The sequence below is a fragment of the Zonotrichia leucophrys genome, chromosome 4 (assembly GCF_028769735.1).
Source record: "Zonotrichia leucophrys gambelii isolate GWCS_2022_RI chromosome 4, RI_Zleu_2.0, whole genome shotgun sequence".
NCBI lineage: Eukaryota > Metazoa > Chordata > Aves > Passeriformes > Passerellidae > Zonotrichia > Zonotrichia leucophrys.
The window spans coordinates 56,287,581-56,313,935 of NC_088173.1; the positions used below are offsets into that span (position 1 = coordinate 56,287,581).

Here is a 26,355-nt window from a genome sequence, read left to right on the forward strand (position 1 = left end):
CACAGCCCTGCTGACAACCTAATTTCTTTGTGACTTAGAATACTCCTCCTCTTCTAATATACCTTAAGAGTTTCCACAGGCACAATTTCCATGGGTGAAGTGTTCTAAATTAAGATAGTAAATAAACTTTTTTACCTAATGGTTAAACATTTGTTTAGGCCATACTTTGACCACTCTTTGACAAATTTATGTCAACATCAAAATTCCGTTTAAAACATATTAATAAAAATATATTAAAGAACATGTTAGATTCTTAGAACCTTTCAGTATCACAATTTTCTTTAATATAGTCTAGGCAAGACACAGGGTTTTCAGAAGAGTCTGTGAGATTCACACAGTTTAACTGGTTAAGAGCAGATACTTTAAAATAATGACCTTGAAGGCCTAAAATTAATTAACCAGGGACTACGAGTACTCAGTACCTCTCTTTGTTCCCCAGCCTTCTTAATTACTTTATCCAAAGACAATTGTATTGAAAAATAATTAAGACTGTAGAGCAACCAGCAGAATCCAGATCACATTCTCTCACTTGCAGTGTTCTAACCAACCAGCTACAAAGTAATGCACACAAACACAACCTGAGGCACCAAGGTCAAAATTGCAAGGATGTGTGAAGGTGTTTTGTTCACTGTCCCAGAAGGTTTTTTGGAGCTTGCAGTAGGGGAGAAGGAGTTGTAACAGCTTGAGAGAGTGAATTTGGGGTTTTTTAAAGTCCAATGCTTGAAGGTCTAACACAGTCCACTCCAGCAACTTTCCTTCAAGAGCATTCAGCAGCAGGTACAGAGGCAGGAAAATAAGAAACAGTACAACTACAGTGATCACTCCTTGATACACACCCCACTTTGAGGCAGCCTGAGTTCCTCAGCCTGACACTCCACCTCCAGGTTGCCGGGAATACCGCTGAAATGTTTTATAGCCACTGGTGGGCCAGCCCTTCACAAGCCATGTGCACTTCTGGCTTCTACAATGAATAGAACTTCAACAATTTAGTTGTTCACAATGTGAAAAGAGTAATTTAAATGTTTATTTTAAGCTTGTTGCTTAAACAAAAGGCATGAGATTTCCTTGGGTTTGTATTGAAAAGACGCCATATAATTGTTCTCTACCCTCTTTTCATGGTTTTATACACCTGTTTGTCTTTTCCTGACTTCTAGGAAACTCAATCTATTTTGCTCTTCCTCATATAAAAGCTTTTTCATTCCTTTGGTCACCACTGCTCTCCTTTGTAAACTGGGATCATCAAAATTTTTCTCAATTCTTGAGGATAATTCTGAGATTCATAGCCAAAATTCTAATCCCAGCCTTATCAGAGCTTTGCAGTTTGACACCAGGGATACACATTGTGTTGGAAAGAAATTACTCACCTGGGATTTTGCTTGTCCTACTTGTTTCTTCTTTTCATTTCAGAAATGATGGCGGGAAATTTGTGGGGAATTCAAGCTAAACATAAAAATGAGATATCTAACAAACTGGAAGTGATAAAAAAGCTTTTTGGTTTCTTACTTTCTAATAATATGAAATCAAAACACACTCAGACATATAAGGAGAAAACAATGACCAAGTTACTTAGAAAGAATTTACATTCTTGCAACCCAACTCATCCTCACCAGCTGTCTATGCAAAGCAAACAATGGCATATTCCAAAAGCAGATGTATTAAATGAATGCCACACCAAGCCTTTGAACATGAAGTATTTGGCTGCACACCACAGTCCACACTGTTGGGAGCAAAAGTGATACTGAAGGTATTTCCACAAGTGTGGAAACCACAACACAGCAAAGCAACAAGTACCAAGACCAGTGACAGCACCAGTTATGACAGGCTGTAATCTGCTAAGATTACAAGCCAACAGACACTCCAACAACCTCAATTAAAAATAAAAAGAAGAAAATTTCAGCTTTGAAGAAACTTCAGTAGCATCTCTGCTCCCACACAAAACATTCAATGACTACACCTTAGATGCTCCCCAGCTGTCTGAAGACAATTCCATATCAAGATGCATGCTCTGAACGAGCACTGACACAGTAAACTCAGGCTAAGTGAACTCAGTATGGCCCTGCCATGGGGTAACCTGGTGGAACAAGTCACATCTGCTCCAAGTGCCACCAAACCTCTGGGAAGGTTTTGCAGTGTGACCACGCATCACATCATAAGTGACCATGCATCACTTATGGAATAGACCAGCCAGGACAGGACAAAAACAAATTGCTCAAACAAATCCCAGAGATATGTACACATGGATATAAGGTTATGGAGCATTTTACACTCTAGCCCCATGACCCCCAATATCAGTAAAGAGAAAATGTTCTTGAAGGAATGACTTTTTGCTTTTCCTCTATCAGAAGTTAGATTAAACAAGGAAAAGTCTATGTCTTGCCTCTTTCTTTTAAATATTCAACATCAGATGAACTCTCTGCCTGTTTCTGTCCAACTGATTTTAATCAGATTTAGTAACCTAGACTAAAAAAGAGAAATCCTACGATTACCTCAAAATACTTAAATCATGAGCAGGACTATAATGCCTGCAAAATATGACACAAGGGAAGTATTATGCTTAGACTTGGAACTTGGGAATTTCAATGAACAAGATCCCTCATTAGAATCAAATGGGGACAGATGTACTTACATGTGGGTGGGCATGGGCGGACATCAGCCCCTCCAACCTCTCTAATGAGCAATTTCCTCAGATTCAAAGAAAAATTTCATAAAAAGTTAAAGAGAAATGGCAACTTGCCTCCTATTACCACTGGCCTAACTGCTTGGGCTGCTGGTTCTATAAAAGAGGGTTTTTTCAAAGAAAATTATTGTTAAAACCATTTGGCTGAAAGTGAAGAGCTATTGAAAAGTACACTCAAACTGGCAGCTTGCTCTTAAAATTCCCCCCAGCACTTTTTATAAGTATCGTTTTGCTTGTGGCTTTTAACAGCTGTTCACACACGTCTAAGCTAGATGTGAACTTTTATTTTCCCAAAACTAAATGGGAAGCTTTAAACAGCATTTGATTTAATTTTTTTTTTTAATTAAAAGCGGAGGTTAAAAGGACTATGGAAATGGATGATGCAGCTGTGCTGATGCTAGGGAAAATAATTCCAGAACAAGAAGTGAGGTAGAGTAAACACACAAAATAAGTTTCCCCACACTAAGTGCACACCACACTCAAGTGATTTTATTTGCTAAAGAGAAGTTAACTCTATGTTACTATGTCTACTATACTTTTCCCTTGGACCAATCCTAAAATTAATTCCAGAATGAAGTGGCTTCACAGGTTCCAATGCTGTTCGCAAATTCTTTTAGAAACTCAAAAAACTCAGACACTCAGGTCAGAACTAGCTCATTAATATTGCCAGATATTTACTGGTTTGGTTATCAAAATAACTGAAGTTCCCCTACATTTAGACGTCTCCTCTTTAGAAGAATTAAACATTTAGAGTCACACTTGCAATGGTACTGAGAGATTGAAAGAAGAAAACAGGCATTCCTAGGGGCACTTTTTTAAGTACCAAAGCAACTGGGCAGCTAGGCAATGGTTTAAGCCCATTTGAAAACCCCACCAGACAGCAGTCTACATTTTTAACACCAGCATACTCAAAAAAATTCTGCCCTCTTGGCCTAATTACTTAACAAGCAGCACTAAATACAAAATTCTAACAAAAAACCCACAGAAAGAATAAAAATAGCACAGCTTATTTCTACTTGTACATGTTAAGTACAAAAGCACACTATGACAATATAACAATTCTGGATATCAACACATATTTAAAGTACATTCTACTAAAGTTCTTACAGAAAACATAAAAGCAGCTCTAAGGGAGAAAATGCATAGGATTATGAAGGAAATACCACATTAATTCATGTAGATTATGCACCCAGTAGACTGTAACAGCTCCAAAAGAAATCTTCTTCAGTACACTAGTAGAGCTACTACTTAAACCAAAAGAATTTAGTAGTTCATCCATCAAGTTTATTCAAAGAAGCTGTTAGAACTTCTGTAATAGAGTAAAAAATTATGCAAAGTAAGCCAGAGAATAAAAAAGAGGAAAACGAAAAAGAAAAAGAAAAAGAAAAAGAAAAAGAAAAAGAAAAAGAAAAAGAAAATAGAAAAAAGAAAAAACCCTGCTATATTGGGCTGATGAAGTAACACATCCTGGTCATCTATGGATGAGAAGAAAACCAACAACATTGAGGGCATTGTCTTTGCACCAAGCACAAGAGACAAGGTGTAGAGTATGAGGAAGATGAAAAAGTGGAAGAAGAGAGACAAGTAATCCAGCCTGGACAGTAGAGCCTAACAGAGAGAGGCAGATGGAAAATTACAGTGATGCAGTCATTTGCTGGAATCTCTTGTTCACCCACATACAAAAGGCTCACTATAAATATGAAAATCTGAGCTAATCAAAACCAGAAATCCAGAACATTCTCGTCAGGTCCAATAAAAAATATTGCAACCTAGATCCCTTCCTTGGGTTTCCTCTGGGACAATAGCCTCTGGGATATTGTCTTTGATGATACAAAGCCTTGATTTCTCTTGGGTTAGTTCCTTGCTAAGTCCAGGGCACAAATCAAGTCATGCAGGTGCACACAAATTACATTTGTACATTTTAACAAATCAAAAGCCAAAAATAAAAATTTACCACAGGTAAACACAAGGATATAGCACATACAGCATTCATGTCTCCGACCCTTCTATGAAAAAAAAAAAAAACATGCTTTAAGAACTGACATTAATATACTGAACACCACTTGCAGATAAAATGATCCAGAGTGCACCAATTCAAGTTTTGTATTAGAGCAAAATGAAAACTTAAGATCCAGAACTGTTAAAATACTCTGAGTCACTTTATGTTTTATTTCCTAATAGTATGTCCTCAGCATTACAAATGAACTAATCATAAGAGTATCACTCAATGGAAAGACAGAAAGAACTATCAATGACAATATACATTTTGCTGAAATATAGTTTCTTAATATTCCACAAGCAAGCCGGAGAAAAAACTGGCCAAGCAACTTTAAAAATGGATACACACTATCAACACCCACACTATAAAATGTTCCAAAATGGATGACATAGAAACAGAAAATGCCTTGCTGCTACAAGACACTTCTTTGTCCAAAGGATTATCAGATATCCCTTCTTTTCCCTACTGTCAGTTAGTATGAGCCTAAATGTACAAGAAAGTAGCTCCCAAAAGGTACACAGAAATTTTCCTGTCCTGAGAATTCTCAGCTGCAAGCGTTGCCCTCAGATTAAACAACTACAAAAGCATGTGGTTTTGCAACCTAATAAATAAGGCATAACACAGTTACAGTAATCAAATTCAAATTAAAAGAAAGCATTAAAATAAAAAGTAATCATTTCCATCAATAAAGCAATATAATCTGTTTAGGACAAGGAAAGTGATTTTATTGCACATTTGCTCAGTATTCCTTCTACATATTGTTTTCCTAATCACAGACTTTGTCAGGAACCTGACTTTGTTTGGTAATGGCAGGATGTTAGCAGTCTGTACTGCTTTAGAGAAAAACTAATGGCCTTCCAAAATGATCTGCTCTAGTTCAATCTGAATTACTGGACATGAAGTAAAAGATAGAGAACAAAATATGTCCTGTACTGTGCAGACCAAGCCTGATTATGAAAGAAGGCTTGTGGCTAAAATCTTTGAAACAAATCTTAGTCACAGTGATGTCAAAAGTCAAACAGTACCACTGACAATGGAACTAGACAGTTTTAAACTTTTGATTTTTCCGTTCCCTCTCAAAGCAGATCAGATCTTAAAGTTTACCCTTACATATCTGTCAATATGACCAAAAAAGTAGGGTACTATTCCATGTAAATATCACAAATAAAATAATCTTTCTATGATCATTTATTTCAAAATTAGGAGATAAGGGGAGTTAACAGTTGAAAGCCTGTAAGCATGCTTCAATTTTAGAAAAACAACGTACAAGATATTTTCCTATCCAGTTTGCTCTCTAGCATCCTGCTTCCATTATTAGTTCATTGCCATGCTCTAAGCTGAAAAATATGAAGGAAACTGCAGTCTTGTTTCAGTGCTTTTGAAGGCAATGAGACTGCTTGGAACAAGTGAGGGTAAGTGTATATGGTGGGATTGTGATGTTGCTATAGTACTCTTTCATGAACAGTAATTACTCTGCAAGTGTGTAAAGCAGACAGGCCCAGTTGCATAAGGCTCAATGCAAGTTTTATGAACTGCAGAAAAGCATGATTAGTATGGGGGAAAAACATGTTTCACACTTTTATTGTAAAGAACATGAGAATCTCGCAGAAACTGCCAGAACAGATGTTCATAAATTGGGCCCTTAATCTGCAGCACTTTCCAGGTTTTAAGCTATATCCACTGGTCTGTAGAACATATTCCTCTCTTTTTAATATAATTCTTCTGTTTAGTTTTTTTAATAAATAAGTTTATGACTTTAGTAGTGTTGCCAGCTGTTCAATTTTGATTTACTGTCAGAGTCTGCTTTAATATATAGTGGCTTTTGTGGCTTACCCATATAGATTACATTTTAAGCTTCAAGATATCACTATAAAGCAGCTGGAAAAAGTGCTGGCTGTGCTCAGAAACCAGCATTATTGCCCTTGTGATCAACCACTGAAACACGCAACTAGACCAGTAACCATTTTGTAATAAACTTTTGTATACACCATTCCCAAAATAAAACTGCAAAACTTACAGTGTAAAAGCAGGTCATCTTAGCACATGTACTTTAAGAAGTCAGCCCAATAAAACTGCTCAATTATTAATTAGGCAGCATATTAGCTAGCAATAGAGATCTCTACAATGACTGCTCCTTAATCTTTCTTTATATTGTTTCCTTTACTTCTTCTGTACAGCTTGAGACAACTTAAGAAATAAAAGGTTTTAGAGCTGCTTTATGGAGTGCTTTCTAAAAATTTACTTTAAAGCAGTACTGAATATTACTGGCAAAGAACTGTCAGTATTCTTCACACTGAACCATTTTCAACCTTGCAAAATTACAATACAACCAGACTAAGCTTCTTTTCTCCAGCATCTGCAAGTAGACGGGGTAATGTTATTAAAATAAACTACCACAACAGTATATTTAGAATTAAACAATGAATTAAACTCAAAAACTCTGGAAATTCTCTACAGCTGAACTAGTTCAGAACTATCAGTCATAACTACTAGGGCTCATATATTACATTGAAAACTCCTTTTTTGCTCAAAAAGATTCCTTTTTCCATACAAAACTAACTCCCTAAAAAAAAATTCCAGTCAAGAGAACCAAACAGCTTCAATCAGAAGGATCAGTATGGTGCCTTGTGAGAGGAATTTTTTTGCTTGTCTTACACTGTTATTTCCTCCCAAGTTTAGATTTGCCAGTTGGACAGTATTCCTGGTGCACTACTCTCACAAAGTCCTATCATACCTAAGGGGAAGGCATACCTACATCATGGAAAATATAATGGGAAAAACAAAACAACAACTAAACCAGCCCTTCTACCCATAACATCAGCAGCAAAGCCTGTAGGAGAATGAAGAATGAAGAGAAGCATAAAGATACACATCCCATGAGACATCACTGGCATTTGCAGAACAAAACACATCAAGCTCCTGGAAATGTATGAAGTAAGGTTTTAGGAACTGAGGGTCTCTCTTCCTGTCCACAGCATCAAAGGTGTGCTATCTGTACAAATCTTGGTTTTTCCAGCCTTCATGTTAAATTATCTACCACAAAAAAAATGCTTGGTTACAAAATCCAACAATTTAAAGCTGTCCATCATGATTATATCCCTGGATTTTTCCAAAGCAAGCCTTTCCCAAGGCATTTTACTGTTCTTGCGTTCCATTCAACTATTTAGGCCGTACCTTTATTTTAATGCTTTTTGTTTAGATATGAAACAAAAAGCAATAGTCCTGATGGCAGTTTTTAAATGGTATGACCTAGGTATGATTGAGTTCTCCAGTCAAAGTCAGAAAGATTTAATGTTATTCCTCTTTCTGTACACATATTTCAAAACTTTAATGAATTCTACCATGTGTAGAATTCTACATACTAGTATTACACCAGTACAATATATTCCTGTCATCACACATAATTAGGTAAAAATATTGGACAATATTTGCAACCAAAGAAAACCCTCATAGTATACATGTTAAAAAAGGTAATCCAAAAGAATATTATAAACTAGGGGCTAGCACGGGAACACCAGAGTAAACTTGGAGTAGCTCACTAATTCTGCTATAAATTTACACCCATGTAAACAAAATTTTTATCTTTAGACTACTTCTGAAAAAAAACTAGAGTTAAAAAGCCAAAAATATATCATGAAAATTTCATAGGGAACTCAGTATTTTTGAAATAGAAACTATGTGTAATGTACATAAAGGCCTCCTCTTGTACAACTTTATTTTAAATAAATAAATTAGATTACTAATTTACCATTTATCATCACTTTACTCCACCCTCCTTAATCAACAAATTTCAGTAAATCTTAATTGATTTTAAACTGAATTTAATGTGGAGTCTTAAACCTTTCCTTCTAAAACAAGCCTATTTTGAAGTTATCCTCCAAACCACAATGGCTGGAAGCACAGAGTGTAAATAACAACAACACTCTCTGCATTTAACCAACAGACTTATCTCGGTGATCTGTTTGATACTGGCCTAGTAGTTACTTCTGTGGTAACATCTTCACAGTCTCATATTACACACACAAAAGGAATGACTTTTTTTTTTTTTCCCAAATACAAATTTTCCCCTCAAAAAACCATGATCTATAAAAAAGACCTAAGTAGAATGCAGAAAGAAACTGTAGCACAATTGGCACCTCATCAAGACATGCCTTCTCAAATACTGGAACAATATTTGAACTCATAACCATAAGTGCTTAATATGCTTAAAGCTCTACCCAAAAGAAGCCACACATTTAGCAGAGCACATGTTCCTGTACTGAAATGGGTATCATAAACCCACAGTGTCTCAGGAATGGAGCTGTTACTGTGGGCTAAACTCAAAATGGCACCATTAATTTCCACTTTGCTAGAAAAACCCCAATAAACATGATGATGTCCTGACAACTACACAATTAAAAAATGTACATACAATGCATTCCCTGTAATTTTTCTTTGTTCTTCAATCTCTATGCACATCAGTCATACCACAAAGAAAGTGAAGGTTATCCATTATGATTATTTCCCATATTAGCATAAACTATCCCTCAATCTCTAAATTGAACTGGAATAATAACTGCTTACTTCCAATAAAAGTCTTGATTTTCTTTTTCTGGTTGATTGAAATCAGTGGAACAAGCTGAAGTTTTCCCTGTTGGTTAGGAATAAATTTCTCTTCCACACTCTCTGCCCATACAGAGTATTACATTTATTCAACTACTACCTGCATTTCAGCTAAAACACTGTACAACTGTTACTACATTTATCAGTCTGACTCTGAAACTCAAAAGCTTTAAAAAAAATATTAGTTTACTGACTTATCTAGCTTTTAAATAGAAAATAATGCTACAATAACATTTGTCTTTTTCTCCATTTTATCCCAAATCTTAATAGTAATGCCCTATTCACATTCAAAATTTGCTTATCTTCTCTCATCAACTTCCTTCAATAATAATATATGAGAATATATTTCCACAGTAGCTAATGGAGACATTCCTACAGATCACTGTGCTGCAGTGATACAGAAATAAAAGCTTACTTCACTGTAATGATGCTTCCAGACTTCCCTCAAGTCAGGTGGTTACTTGCAGTTAATGATCTGTGACATACCACACAAGTAGTCCTAAAAAGACTCATTATCCACTGCATGTGCAACAATATTTGCTTTATGGATGGCTAAATGAATGAAGACATTCAATGTAACTGTAAAAGTAAAATCAAAAGAAAACTTACAAGTAACATGTTTTCTTTGAGTAAAAGAGCTGTGAACATTTTCCATTAATACTTAACCTTTTGCTGGAGCAGTGCAACCACATATAATGCTTGAATCCATAAAGCCCAAGAGCTGCTCAGGGTTAACACTGATTAACTACCCCCAATCAAATGTTATAACTTTTAAAAATTTCAGAGAGTTTCCCTCCACTAATGAAATCGAAATTGCACTTATGTCATGTGGCAAAGGTAGGAGCAGGACAACCAGTAAAGAAAAGAAATTCTGCCCTGTTTTAAAACCAGGTATATTTTTTTAATCTAATAAAACAGACGTGAATTTGACTGGGTTTTAAAACTATGTATATTATGCTCCACTGACTTCTATTAATATACTAATAGAAAAGAATAGCAAATTAACCTAAAATAAGCTCCAATCCAACAGCACAATATCTCCCATGACTCTCAGACTGTGCAGACATTCACACATTTTCTGTTTATAATTTTTTTCATTTACTAGACTCAGCTTTTGTCCACCATATGTCCACCGTAGATTAACTATTCCCTTAGGTACAATTAAGGGCTTTCCATTTGTTGTAAGAAGACCTAAGTATGAAGGACGCAGCCAGAAAAAACATTTCTACCTAAACCAAAAACAGAAGCACATTCAGCCTGAACTATAGTTTATGCAGCATCTTTTTTTATTGGGCGTATGTCTACATTGCTAAATAAACCACAGACAAAATCCATGGAAACAGCAAGAAATCTCTCAGCATTTCATTTGTGTATTATTATAAAAATATGATACATATACTGTTCTAACCTTTGTATTTAAACAGTTTACTTCTATTTGCATTTTTCAATGACATTTCTACAGATTTTTCTCAATTTAAGCATAACTGTTAGGGAATGAGAATATATTATTTACTGTAACTTCTGTAGCACTGGTGTTTGAGTTCCAAGTACACTAACAACTGTCTACCAGGTCCTTCAACTTGGTTGTGGTTCTTGCTTAGTCATAGCATGCAAAACTCAAGGGCACAAAACAAAAATCTCAAGTGCAGCCTCAAGTTTTTAAATGTAGAAAGAAGAAACCAGTTTATTCATTGTCATTAAAATAAAAAAAAAAAGTGTAGCATAACTTAACTGCTTATTAGTTGGAATAGTTCATGACTATTCACTTTCTCACTCACTTTCTTGTACAAGCACTGTATGACCCAAAGGAGAAAACATTTTTTCTGCAAATAGTTTGCACAGATCTGAACTGCCCTGGTTCAACTGAATGTAAATTCATTGATTTTCATAGAACTACACCTGTTTATGTCAGGACTCTGTCTAGCTGTACAAATCTCAAACTCAGACAAGCAGTACAACAGTAACATACTTTCTGTGTGCAAGTTGTGTATATTGTTCAGCTTCAACTCTGTCATGAACCCCAGACTGCAGCAGAACACAAATGAAAAAAGAAGCTCACTACTAACTAATGCTATCTGGGCTGAATACAGGCTCAATTATTTGACAAGGATTGTTAATTATCTTTTGAGCAGCATGAAAAAAAAGGATTCACCATCAAAAACTATACCGTATACATGCTTCAATAATGGCTGCAGCACTCTAAGAAAGTCCAGAAGTCTAAAAATTTGCCTTTAACCAGATTACTAATCAGCTTCTGTGTCCACTGCCTTCTCATCCAAGACATCATTTAGTGAAAGAAGGCTTGAAGTAAAACATGGGCTGATTTGCAGCCCTTTGCAACAGATCACAGCAAGTCACACGAAGACAGGAGCCAAAATGCAATACATACACACAGATCCTTGTAATCTTTCCTGCCAGGTGTTTTCCCTTCACAGACAATACAAAATGGCAAGGTAAATACTACACAAGAGCAATAAACCTTCCTTCTTTTCTTCTGTGCAAAATTCTGTAAGCTCAGATCCTTTCCAAAGAACAGCACTTGAGGCTCAAGCTCTGTCTACTAATCACAGTTTAGTAGACTTGTCCACATGGCAATTTAACAGACATACTTTAATAGATCCCTTCAGTATGGATGGTACTCAGCCCTATAAAAGTTAAGCTAAGCATGATTTAGGATCAAAATCTTGCAAGACAAATGCTTTCTCAGACAAGCAAGGTAATTTTTTCACTCAAAAATGTGTGTGCTCCTAGGTTGCTCCCACTGCTAAAGTAATACAGAGCATATTGAGATACTGGGTTGGAAATATTATGGCAAATAAAAGATCATTTTTACGTGTGGTTTTCTCTTCCGTTAATTTAAGTTTCTTGTTAAAAAGCTACCTGACCTTTGAAACAAATCCATAGGACTCCAATTTTCTATTAATCTTACAAGCTGAGACAAACATTTGGTTGAGACAAACAGGTTTGGTTGAGACAAACAGGTTGAGACAAACAAGGTTGAGACCAACATTTAATATATATTTTAAAACAGGGTATCATTCTACATTTATTCAAATGAGTTGGTAAAATTATTGTAGCACAGGACAAAGTTTTCTTTTTAAGGGAGTCTCTGCATGTAAGTAGTTTACCCTCCAATCTCAAGAGCATGTGTGAGGCTCAGGTGACCAGACCTGCTGGTGGGCATACAGGAACTTTAGTTTAATCAGGCATAAGACTCTAAAGAACAGGGGTCTTTGCATTAGCTGCTCAACACTTGTCTTAATTACAGGTGAAGGACCTTAAAAGGGCAAGCCCACAGGAAGCAAGAGCAGAAAACTGGGGTCGGTTGGGAGGGGCAAGAGAATGAATGCACAGCTCTGAATTTAAACAAAACAGATTATCAAAGTGAGTATTAATGAAGAAATTTTCTGAGTACAACGGAGGAGGCTAAGTATATAATGCAGCAACAGAGTCAAAAAGCACACTGGGCAAGTCCCATGACTAGCCAGATTCACAGTAGTACACAAAACACCAAATGTTAATTTGTATCTGGGCTGGAAAATGTTTCTTTCTGTGCTCAGATAAGATAGGTAAAAACATTTTATGTTGTATGTAAGGGCAAGTTAAAGGGTACACTAAAATGTAACCTTTAAACTTCACAATGTAACAGCATCCCACTTCCTGTTCAGAGATAGCACTCCAAGATCAATTAATCACGGCCAAGACGAACAAACGGTCAACATTCTTAATTAGTGTTGATGCATTCTCCTCTGTGCCCTCATCTGTCATGAAGATTGTTTAAAAATCTGAGTTATTAGTCTTTATTGAGGAGTGGATCTGGTTAATATCTCTAAGAACAGAAATCATTCATCTAGCCACTATACACCAGTACCTGATAATTCCTACCCCCTACATAAGCTACAGATAACCAGCGCCCTAAGACCATATTGGGAGCTATAAATCACAATGAGTATAGCTCCCATGCAACCTGGGTTAATTTTTGTTTACAATATATCCACTGAAAATGCTGGTATGACACTTGAGGAGACTGCTTATAGATTAGTGCAGAAGAAAATACATAAAGCCATCAAGGTAGAAAGGAAGCAAATACATCAATCATATGAAACATGGTAAACCCTCTCTAATTCACACTTAATGACTAGAAGATCCATTGTGATCACTGAACTTTATCAGTACCTAATTTAAGCAACAATCCTAAGTGCACAAAACACAATTCATTCACTTGATAACTATAGCCTCATTTATACCATACAAATCAAAGTATTTGACAGCAACATATATATACAAAAGTTTTGAGTTATTGCATAGAAACTCCAAAACATAAAGTTAAAATTAACTGTAAGGGTTACTTCCCAATCAGCAGTGCAAAGCAAGTGGTACTAGCAACACAGATATAAGCACACTTCAAATATACTTTGTATTCAATAAGAATAAAATAACACAAGGTAAGCTACTAGGAAAGTCAATTGTAAGATTCAATGTCAGCTGTAAAGTTCAGGATTATTAAGATCTTATGACTTAGAATTAATAGGAAAAAATATCTCTACATTAAATTTTATAATTCCTTCTGTTGTTCATCAAATGCACAGACAAAAATCTATGGAAAGACAATTGATAATTGATCCTTGGTGCAGAAAGCAGGTCTGGGCAGGATCTTGATTCAAATCAGCTTTCTACAGTCTGATCAAACGTGTCGGACAGGCTATAGTAAAAAAGAAAAAAGGTACAGGAAGGAAAAAAGAAAGAAGCTGAAACTAAGCACCCAGAGGGAACCCAGACAGCTTCAATAAAGTCCTGGTTTTACAAGGGAGATCAGCATTTCTAAAGCTCTTGCTCTCCCAATTTTTTTGAATAAATTAATGGGCAACAACATGCCTTCATCTAATTAAAAAAAAAATCAAAACCAAACAAACAAAAACCAAAACAAACCAATAAAATGAGAAGTGGAAAAAAGGGAAAATAAAAAAGAGAGGTGGGAAGGTCCAGAATTCCAGAACTTAGGTATCAATTCATACTGCTCTACTATTTTCAAATAAATCTCTGATGGATGAGACACCAGCAACTGATAGGAGCTTTTTAAGTAGAAATTACCTTTCAAATGTTTCATGATTAAATCTTAACCTCTTACAAACACAACAGGACATTTTAATAGCTTGACACCACTCTGAAGCTAATTATCATGCTTTAAACAGACACAGCAGCTTACTGTGTTCATGCTGCTAATCTATTGCAATGTACAATAAACCAGAACAGTGAAAACAAGCACTGTTTCATTTAAATCAGCACTGAACAGTTTCTTTAAGTTTTATGGAATACTAGAGAAATCCCCACAAACTTAACATTTAACAAAATGACTACAAATTTATACTAGAAACCACTAATAAATTACCTATAAAACTGCATGACTTAACAGTAGTAAACAATTATGCACCAGATACTGCTAGGTATCAAATAATTTGCTTTCAATGACAAAATTACTCAGGGAAGTTGTATAGAATTCAAGTGTAGAGTTTTCTGTATCATATTGTGTAGAGAAATATTTTTGTTTTCTTCCAAGCTATAGCTTTTTCCCTAGAGAAAATCCAGATATGTCTCCCCCAAATGGAAAAAATACACATGTATTTCAGACAGAGTTACTAAGAGAAAACAGACAAAGGACAGCCCAAGTTAAGTAACTAAGTTTTAGCCAAAGTTTCAAAACAGAGGCTGAGCTTCCAAATTCTTATCAGTCTAAAGACTGGCCCAAAGCTTTCCAAATGCTATGAATGAAAATAACTGCATACTTGGCAAATTTTAAAAGCTTTTATCAGAAAGAAAGTTAAGTGTTAGAATAACTTGCCTGTGGATATTGACATTTCTAATCTTTCAGTGAGCTTACCTGGATATTTTCCTAAAAGACATGTACAGCTCAAAAAAACCAAGTACAATCCTGAGACAGAAACCACTCATTGGAGTAATTCTTCTGAATGATGCATGAGGTCAAGAAAGTCCATCAATTCATCAAATGGCTTTTCCTGGCTCTTAACCTATTATTGCTCTTGCATTGCATCTGAATGTTTTATCACTTACTAAGCAAAGAAGTTGAATAGAGTGATTCCTCCTTAATAATTTGCTAGTACCAGTAGTATTATCTCTTCATAATATGTGAGAGTCAAAACCATGCTTCTATATAAACACTTTGTTTTCCATTTATATAATGACAGCAGCCTACTATTAATTTTTTAGTATTGGGGTGGAAGCCCTCCTAGATATTCTTCTCCTACTACAGAATTCAGAAAAGCAATATACTTTCAAAGTCTAATTTTTATCATGCTGAAATAAAAATAACGCAAAAACATCCCTCTGTAAACAGTATCCCCTGAATGCTCAACATGTGCAACAGCAAGAAACATCCTTAGCATCACATGAAATCAATATTTTGCTGCTTTTCTTTATACACAGCTTCTGAAGGAAAACAAGGCAGCAAGTAATTCCTTCAACTGCTATTTCCATAAAATGAAAGCCCTTTCACTAGTCAGTGTCAGCATTTGTCTGAAAACTCACCTAGGAAACCAGATTCTACTTCCAGATGCTCCCAGAGAAACATCAAATATTAAAGAATTGTGGGCATATATATTTGAAAAAAAAAAGAAATAACCAACCTCCAAATCAAAAACAATGTATCGTTTTCTACACCTATTGTGCCAGTTCAGCAAAGGAACTTTTTTTTTATGCTATGTTACAGTGTATCTTACTGCAAATACTTAGTAATATTTGCAGAACTCCAGCAAGGAAGTCCAAATTTAGGGCAAAATAGAAACCAGTGAAAAATACTTTTCATTTGAATTTCAACAGAATTTGTATTATTGACTCTGGTCAGCTAGAGTACAACACTGTCAGTGTTATGCTTTCAGAAGTGCTATTTATATATTGTAACTCTAAGACCTTCTCTGTTTTCTTCACAGGAAATTAGTCTTTCATAATTAATGTCATAAAATGTTACAGCATCACTGTAGCAATATTACAATTAATGGTTCTGAATGAAAGTGTTGTCTCTACATTGTTTTCAAATTATTTTAAACAATTCTAATATGCTGGATAAGGTTCTTCTCTCAGGTTTGTTGACGACATGGTCACTGTAACACAAATTATTTGCGAAGTGAAAAAAATATCAAATATTTTCTGTTGCTCAAATACCATGTTTGTAGTGTTTAAAAATTATGTACTCACTTCTATCACTTTGATTCTAAACTTTTTATATGTTGCTTTTACCATCTTCAACAGAAAAATGGGTAAGAAAGCCAAGATCAAGACAGCAGGTATGTTAATAATAATGTTTGTGTAAGATTTTTTAATTGGAAATGGGGAAATTTGGAATCTATATAATTAGGAAACTACCTAAGTGATTATTATATAAAGTGACGTATTTTGGTGGTCAGAGGAACACTGTTATATTATACTTATGTGATCAAAAAAAAGGAGGTTAAAACAACACAAATCACCTGATGTACACAACTACAGATAATCTTGAAAAAAGTCTGATAAGCAATTCCTAGGTATTATGCCTATTGCATAGTGTAGCTTTTTAAACGTATACCAGTAGTTAATGCAGCAGTCTCTTAACATACAGAATCATGAAATATACATTTTAATACACCCAGAAATGCTCCCCAGTTCTCCATTGCCATGGTTATTTCCTGGGGTCTATCAAATTCAAACATGGGGAGTCATCTCCCTCCTCCTGTGTGCTGCTCTCCAAGCAAAGAGGACAGAGGGAGGGAGGCTGCAGGCTAGGCAAAGCAGGATGCAACAAATCCCATAACATAATCTATCTGCCTGCAGCCATAATTCTGAAGTATACCCAAATATGTCATCTGTACACAGCAAAAACAAACAAGATAGTATTCAGTTGCATTTTGCTAAATATACATATAGCTTATGTCATTTCTTTAATAGCAAACCACATCCAGAGTATTTCATTATAAGTAAATATGAGTAACTTACTTTTATTTCCAACCAAGGCCACAAGTGGCTGTGTTTCTGATCCTTCATTCACTTTTTTTACCACATTATACCAGTCTTCCAAATTTTCAAAACTCTGGCCATTGGTAATATCATAAACCAAGAGAATGCCCTAAATAAAAAGACATGTTTAAAATGTTACAGATTGGAAAATAATTTAACATGGTAAGATTTGCAGCAGTCTAAATTATTATTGTCATAGAATAGAGCAGTAACAAATAATGGCATCATATCTTTCAAGGGTCAGTTAAAGGAATTATAAATTTCTACACTATGCACATACAGTATTTCTCCTGCATTTCATGTGTTCCAAATGCACATTTCGGGAAATAAATGGCAATACAGTCAAGAGCACAATTATTTATATCAGAAATATTACAAACTGTATAGACTTTATGATAAACCCAAAATAGCATTTCACACGAACAGGAAAATAAAAATTACACTGGAGAAGGTCTTTTGTTTTAACAAATATTAGTTGTAGTTTCAATGTTCCCTTTTTTGAAAGAAAAACAAAAGGCAGTTCAATTATACATTTCTGCACATTGTCTGTCATGTTTCCGCTGCCTTTTGGGGATAAAGGCCAGATTCCATTCCTTCAGTGTTGCAGAAGATAAGAAGTTATGGGTGAGCTTTAAACTTTCAAAAGAGAACCTAAACACATGGTGAGAACTCAAAAAGGAGTCCCGTATATTTCCAAGGTTTTCGGCCAAGCTACAGGTGACAAATACTTAAAGCAGACACTTCTGATGATTCCTCAGCACAAATATTCAGTATTATAAAGCACAGTCTATTAACAGTCCAAATGTCATCCCTGTCCCCTCCACAATTTCAAGATCAGCTCTCAGATCTTATTGAGTCTTCTGCCCCTGCTTTCCACTACACCCTAATAAAATCAATATCTTGTAAATGAGGAGTAAAGTCGGAATTGGTTTCAGGCACACTTGTTGTCATGAAGTTCACACCTGGCAAAAAAACCCTACATCTGCACACTGTTTCTCACATGAAATTTTCACAAATATTCTGAAAAAACAGTATGATCCATACAAAAATAGCTGGTGAAAGACCTACTCTCAATAGAAAAGATTTTTCAAGTTTTTTCAGGCATTTGTCTGGGCCCTGTTTTAACTGATAGTTAAAAGGAGTGTCTCAGATCATAAGGAGTGCCTTAGATCACAAAACAGAGTGCACACTTAATAACTTCACATTTGATAACAAATCAGTATAGACTGCAAGACTATTTGAGGAAAGCTCAGATTTTATGATGACAAACAGTGTAAAAATATTAAGATGCAATTCAAGAAATACCATGACAAGTTCAAAGGAAGCAATAGCCAAGTGCACAATAGGAAGCATCTGGCTCTGCAGCAAGTTCCATATAATAGGATCAAGGAGTTACAGCTCACAGCTGAATATGTCAAACTTATTTTGCAAATATCACATTGGCATAAAACATTCCAGGAAAAAAATCCATCTTTGGACACTTGAATGCCAAAAAAGGGTACAATAGAAGAAATGAAGAACAGTATCACAGGTTTGGAAACCATGACTGACATGGAAAAAGTGGGAAAAAAAACCTGTCTGCTTCAACAAATGCATGACTTAGGCATGATGATACTGGTAACAAATTTCAAGAGAAGATAACAGGAGCTCTCTTTGTATATGCTTTTATACATAGTTTGCAGAAGCCACTAAATTGGGAAGACCAGCCAATGTGCCCAAGGGCAAGGTTATCTCAAAGGGGTATGTAGACATGCTCAAGGAATGGGTGAACAGGAACCTTTCAACATTCAACAAGGACAAGTGCCAAGTCCTGCAGCTAGGAAGGAATGAGCAATACAGCCTGAGGGGAGCAACACATGACTAGCTGGAGAGCAACTAAAAATGACCTGCAGGTCTTGTCAGACAGCAGGCCAAATCCAAGCCAGCAACATTCCCTGGCAGCAAGGATGGCCAATGTAACCCTGGGCTGCATTAGCAGAAGTACAGCCACCAGTCCAGTAAACTTTTCTACTCAGCACTTGTTGGGTCATAGCTAAAATAACACATCCAGTCAGAACACATCTTTAGGTCCCTCAAGATAAAAGTGGAGTAACTTCAGCAGAGGGCTAGCAAGATGATCAGAGGCTGGAGCACTTGTTTTATGATGAAGAGATGAATAAACCCAAATTCTTCAGCATGGTGAGGAAATGGCCCTGGGAAGACCTAAAAGCAGCCTTCCCATACCCATGAGGAAGCAATTAAGGAGATGGAGCCAGGCTCTTCACAGCAGTGCACAGCAAGATAAAACCTAGTGGGCATAAGCTGAAATAAGAGAAATTCAAACTATAACTAACGAAAAGCTTTTTCACCATGAGGAAAATAAAGCAGGTTGACCAGAGGTTGCTCAGTCTCCATCCTTAGAAGTTTACAAGCAGGACTCAATAGATCCTTGAGCAGCCTAGCTCCATCTCTCAGTTGACCCTACTTAGAGAGTGTTGTACTCCAACCTCCTGACATCCTTCCACCCTGCACTTTCTTACAAACCTGTGATCAATACAACATGTAGTGATAAGTTTAACTCACAGCAAGAAGATTATAGCAAGAGTACTAAAAAAAGCAAACAAACAAAACAAAAAACCCTATGGAGACTAAGAATAGCAAAGCTCTGAAATACACCACTTATAACAGTCGTGTACACCAACACTAAAAAAATTTTTGAAGGTTGATAAAAGTCATTACACATGGATAGCTTTGAAGGAGGGCAACAGATCCTACTGAGATCCCTCCAACTACTTTCTTATGACAGCAACACCACCCTATCTTGTTTTCTACAATGTTACTAACTCCTTGGCAAACTTGATTTTTTTGTTCCTTATATAGTTGCTATTAATTTCTGAGGAAGAGCTTTCATCAGTTCCTTCAAGGAAATTAAGAATTATGACACCCAACTTTCCTCTTGCTATCTTTCCTCCTTTACTAATCAAATAGAAGATTAAACATCCACTTCCCTCTTCCAATTTTGGTACAATTTATTTATTATTTATTTATTATCTTACACCTCCAAGTTAATCTCAGTTAATTTCTCCTGACTATTTTTATAACTACCCAAATGCCTGGGCACTCGGCATTAAACTGTCAAATTAAATTGTCTCACAATCTAAGTTTTGCTCTAGGAAGGACATACTTAAGTTATTAAATGTTCAGTGGAAAAGAAACTCAATCTACGGCATGGTAAAAAAAAACACCAGCCATAATGCTGGAAGTTGTAAATGAGGAAAGAGCACATGGCAATGCTTCTTTCACCAGCTGTCGAGTTCTTTCACCAGCTTGCAGAAGAGCAGATCATCTAAACAATCTTCAACACTAATCAGAGTTTGATGGAGAATAAATAAGAATGTGTGAGCATTTAAAGTTAGCCAATTCTTTCTAACCAATTCTTCATCAAAATTCTACTCTGCTTCATGTCTTCTAGACAACTGTAGCCTACCTACCCCTTTGGATGAAAGGGTATTCACAGTGGATTTACCATCAAAGAAATCATTTAACAAAGTTTGCAACTAGGGCTGACTTCACTTCCTTTTGGTCCCTTTCTCTGTGATCTAAAACACTGCTTCTAAAGCACGTTCTTTTCTTAAACATTTTTTTTTTTAGTTTGCCAAAATTTGCTGCACTTTCAAAAAGCAAAGATGGCAGGTATAACATCATATAGATGCAAAAAAAAAGGCAGCATGGCATCCAGGTCATAAAGAATACTTTCTGCTTAGATTTTCACCACAACAGCACTCTATAAACAACTTAGTATGATAGAGACAATTAATGAAAGACTAGTCACAACTCCATGGCTAAAATTTATTTCATCTTTTTCTTTTATTTAACAGAGAAATCCCATAACTTCTTTCAAAAAAATACATAGTATTTTCGACAAACTTACAGTATATGGAGTACAGACCAAGTAGACAACATAAAAACTGTTGTTTCCCTATTATGTGTGAGGAATTCAGGAGGAAAATTAACACTGCCATTTTTACACAAAAGTGCTGTATTTCCCTGCCATGAAAGAGGTTTGAAACACATGGTAGACGACAGGCCAAGAACAGCACATTGATTCTCTAGTCTCCAGCAACATGGTGAATAGTCCCTGCTTGCATAATTACACTCTAGTAAGAGACATTTTGTCTATGTTAGTGCACATGTGAGTGCTTTTTGTTTAGGAATTACAGAGCATTTTCAAAAATAGGTCACTGGAAACTGAAAATATTGCAGAAATTATTTGCTGCTCCCTGGAGAAAATAGAGTCTGCAGTACTCCTATTAACAAGCCAATTTATGATGTAGCATATACCAGATCTTAATGATAATTTAAACTAGATATGTGGGTAGGGGCAGCAATTACAGGTAAGTATGGGAGTGCTTCTGAAAGATTTACCATGCAAACAGCAGCAGCCTTATTTCAAAACTGAAGTGTTAGTATGGATGTGTTGTAACCAGGCAATATATTTGTAGTGATAATCAAAATTTAAGACATGCCAAGTTTATGTCAAGATCTGGCACAATAAAAGGAAGCTAGAGAAAACAATAATTAAAAATATATGTTTTCTTCTTCATTTATCCTCAGCTACCCTCGTCCTATGACTGACTTTTGCATCAAGGAACTTTCAAATATTCATTAATATTATAAAATAAGTCAGGCCAAAATTCTAGAGTATTTTTTCTAGTCACAGAATATTAATTTAGTAAAGAGCAACGTAATTGTTGCAGAAACGTGCAGATGAAAACAGAGTTTTTTGCAAATGAAAGCAGCTTACAGTCCACACAAACTTAACCACTCCTGTCTTTGCTGATCCTGAGGACATGGTCACTCAAATACATGTGATTAAGTGATTAAATTGCCATAATTGAATTATTTACTCTCTATCAGTACAGCTGTGGCAACCGACTATAGACTTGTAGAGACTCTACAACCTCTCTGGTCAACTTGTGCCAGTTCTCAGTCATCCCCACAGCAGAAAATGTGTTTCCTGATGTTCACAAGGAATCCCCTGTGTCAGTTTGTGCCTATTGCTCTGGTTCTTTACACAAAAGAGCCTGCTTCTTTCTTCTTTGCATCCTTCCTGCATGGTGGATATATATTGATTAGCCTTCTATTCTCCAGGCTGAACAGTCACAGCTCTCTCAGCCTTTCCTCACAGGACAGATGCTCCAGACCATTAATCACCTTTGTGGCCCTTCACTGCACACTCTCCAGTTGATTCCCAGCTGCATAAGATTGTTCTGTACCAGGTGCAGGACTTGGCATCTGTCATCAGCTGAACCTCCCAAGGTTTCTGTTGGTCCACTCCTTCAGCTGGTCATGGTCTCTCTCAGTAGCAGCCCTACACTCCAGCATAGCAACCATTCCTCCCCAAATTGGTGCCATTCATAAACTTACAATGTTTTGCTCCATTGATAAAAGAATCAGTAAAAGAAACAAGCCCAGTACCAACCCTTAAGAAATAAAACTTATCATCAGGCATCGGTAAGACACTGAGCTACAGACCTTTAAATCCAGCTGTCCATTCAGATTTTCAGTAAATTTATTGTAATATTGTAATAATATTATGGGAGATTATGTCAAAGGCCCTGCTGAAGCAAAGATAAATTACATCCACTGCTCTCCTCTCCACGCAGCTAACCACCTAACCACAGACAACAATCAAGCTGGCTGTGCACATTTTACCTTTACAAACTCCATGCTACCTCTTCGCAGTTACTTTCTTGCTGTTTTGTTGCCCATTAACAGGAATTTTTTATCCATATTTAAAAGGATTTACCCTTACAAATACTCCTACTTGTTCTTCTTTGCTTTTCCTATTTTTCTTATAAAAAGGTACAGATGTTCAACATTAAATAAGCTTATGCCTAGAAATAAGCTGAAAGCAGTGCTTTTTCAAACTACTCATTGTCATTTCATGAATAGGTGAAAATAGAGACAATTTTATGCATCTTTAACAGGCATTGTTATAAAGCTAACAGAAAAGTGTGTTAGAACTCAACTTTGATGATAAGAAGCCTCTTACAGACATTGGCAATACACGCCAACATTGGGAGAGAAAAATCACCAGTCCATTAAAAAAAATTGGGTTAAAATGAGGACTGGAGGAAGATTAAAGACAAAGAGATTGGACATAGGGTTTTTTTGTTAATGTGTTCTGAATAATAAAAAAACATCAAACTTTAGTCTTATTGATATCAACTGCTTATGCACTTTTGGGCACTGGCATTAACTCTTTGACCTGCTATTTTTGGTAAGAAACTCCTAAGTTTATCACCAAATTCAATACAGACAAAGCTAATAGCCTTTTATTTCCTTCATTAAATTTACTTTGGACATATGGCAACAATTTGTGATTAATCAAATTCCCTCTGTCAAGGAAGCCACTTTCTCCTATTGCTTGCTAGATCTGTAATAGGTTAGCAAATCGTGTTTTATTAAAAAAAATAACATGCTATAAACAGATGCAACAGCGAAAAATATTGACATTGTTTTGAAAATGACAAAACATCGCACTGACAAGTTTCTCTTTATCCAATTCACTAATAAATCCCAATCTCTTTCATTAGCCATTCCTGTGTTGTATAACATTATCAAATAGCACATTATATGACTATTGGTCTCATTACAAACTCCAAATTAAGGAACAAAACACATATTAGGATCACTCACGCTAAGAAGTTTGGCATTTATAACACATACTCCTAAATCATCTCATGACTCAAGATGCAGTTATAATACTTAACTCTTAATCCTACCATCCACTTAAAGTTGCTTAGTTAACCTGAAGATAAAGTTAATTTTCATTGGACAGGAGTTCTGCAAAAATATTTAGCTGGTTGTCTCCTTTTGTTTGCCCCCTTATAACCTCAGTTGTATGTATGAGTTTAATGGTGTAGGATTGCTCTTAATTTCCTCCTTCTACCTTTTCCCCCCAGGAGGCAGCTGTTCTGAAAGCAGCCACTCTATCTACCATGTGGATAACCAAATAGCCTTTACTATTTATTGTGATTGCTTTCCTTAACTCAAGACACAAAGCCTGGAAACAACCATCTGTTCTTGGGAGTTATTCAGTTCTATAAATGCACACACTTGCTTTGCTTTTTATGTCAGCTCTAAAAAATTAGCTACACACCAAAATTAAAGTAGCATATTAATATCAATTAAGTTTAGATTGAACAGACGTTCAACATTTTTGAGATTCATGAATCAGTCAACTAAAAGCTAAATATAATGTATGTATGCATAATTTTACAAACAAAATTTCAATTAATTTTATATCATTGCTATAAGATATAATTATCAGCATTTATACTGTACCTGAGCTCCATAAATATATTTATCCAGCATTTTGCCTCCTATTGTTTGTCCTCCTACATCCCACACTTGAAGAGTAACATTCAGATTTCCTGGAAAAAAAATTATACAGATATTGTGTAACTTGGACAATTTAGACACAAATATATTCAACAGCAATAGCTTTTAACAAGTATACAAGAAACAGGAACTAAATTTTGAAACAAAAATAATTGTATCATCTGGGAAAAAAGTCATTTGTGTCCAGCTAAGTCATTAAGATACAATAAACTATAGCTAGCTATTAACATATCTAATAGTGACATAAAATAATTGGAATTGCATAAAGTATAACACTCCTGAATAGAAATTATATAACATATTCCACTGACAAAACATGTAAAAATGCACAAAGAACGTTCTGTAGTGGGGTACTTGGAACTGAAAGGTAACACAATTAATGCCAACTTATCCACATTATTTCATACTGTGTGTTCCTTCCTCATCCCCTCTCCAAATCTTCCTTACAGATCAAGAAGTGAGGAAAATCTTCATGATAACTTCATTTTGGTAGTGATGCTGATAGTAGTATACAGTTACAGAATTGTATAGTTGACAAAGTACAAAAATGGAAATGCTGACACCCATCTAAGCTGAGGATGCAAACTATGATTAATTCCTCCACTCTTCACCTCAAGGCATGAACCTAAATTGTACATGATTTACATAGTCTCATCTTCAAAGAATCTACACCAAGAATAGACCCTCCTTTCTACTCTAAACCATTTTTAAGCTATGTTGAAATTGTTAATAGGTTTTTAAAAACAAAACTAGCAAAAAATCATGTAGAATATTTAACATCCTACAAATCATACATATTCTCCAAGACAACTCAGCAACTCACAGATCAAAAATATATATAGAAAGGTATGGCACCATATACATACAAACATATTAAAGTATACTTTCTCACATTTTGCATGGTAAAAACTGTTTTCAGAACTGTACTGATTACCTGCAGCACCAAACTCTAACAGAGTAAGGACTTACAAACTTTTTTCTAACCCACACACAACTCACATGACACTTATATGTTAATACAAATTCTACATACTCACAAATAATCACAACTGCCTATTAATTTTACTCCTAGATTTTAAAAAATGCAACAAATTTCACATCACAACAATTACAAATCAAGTGAAAATAAACACATTACATTGGCTTGCTAAGATATATTCCTTAGTCAACTATTTTATGTAGTTGACAATCTGATTTTACCCCACATGATCCATTCAGCTGTAAATTTGTAACTGACACACTGGCATTGGTTACACAAGGGAATGTGCTCCATGGAAATGTATCACTGTACTAGGTGAAAATAACAGCAAATTATAACTATACAGCTGAATATATGCTACCAGTGACATTACAGGTACCACATTATATTTTTATTATGCAACCTTGCTTTAATCTGGTTAAAAGAGCAGATTCCCAAAACTACTACCTTGAGATGAATGTGAAACAGTACTATTAGGCTACTCTGAGTTTTATCTAATACCAAGAAAAAATCTGCATGGAGCTTAGAAAACACATTATAAACACCCCAATTCAATCAAGGCAACCTTTTATAATCAACAAAAAGCTTATTTGTTTTGATAATTCATATACTATGTATTAATTAATTAATTATTTTAAAAGCCTAGAATAGAAATGATCGCAAACATCCTCAGTCTGAAAAGACTACACATCCTCAGTGGGTAAACAA

At 35.5% G+C, this 26,355-nt stretch overlaps 1 protein-coding gene across 2 annotated transcripts in view; it reads right to left on the reverse strand.

Annotated features, from left to right (window-relative positions):
- Nucleotides 1-26,355, reverse strand: part of RAB28 (RAB28, member RAS oncogene family) — a 61,580-nt gene that overhangs the window by 24,273 nt on the left and 10,952 nt on the right. For both annotated transcript variants that reach the window (XM_064711800.1, XM_064711799.1), the window contains exons 3-4: nt 24,612-24,700; nt 17,262-17,391 (exon numbers count right to left, since the gene is read on the reverse strand). In XM_064711800.1, coding sequence (XP_064567870.1) covers nt 17,262-17,391; nt 24,612-24,700 — 219 coding nt within the window. The remainder of the gene's footprint in view (nt 1-17,261; nt 17,392-24,611; nt 24,701-26,355) is intronic.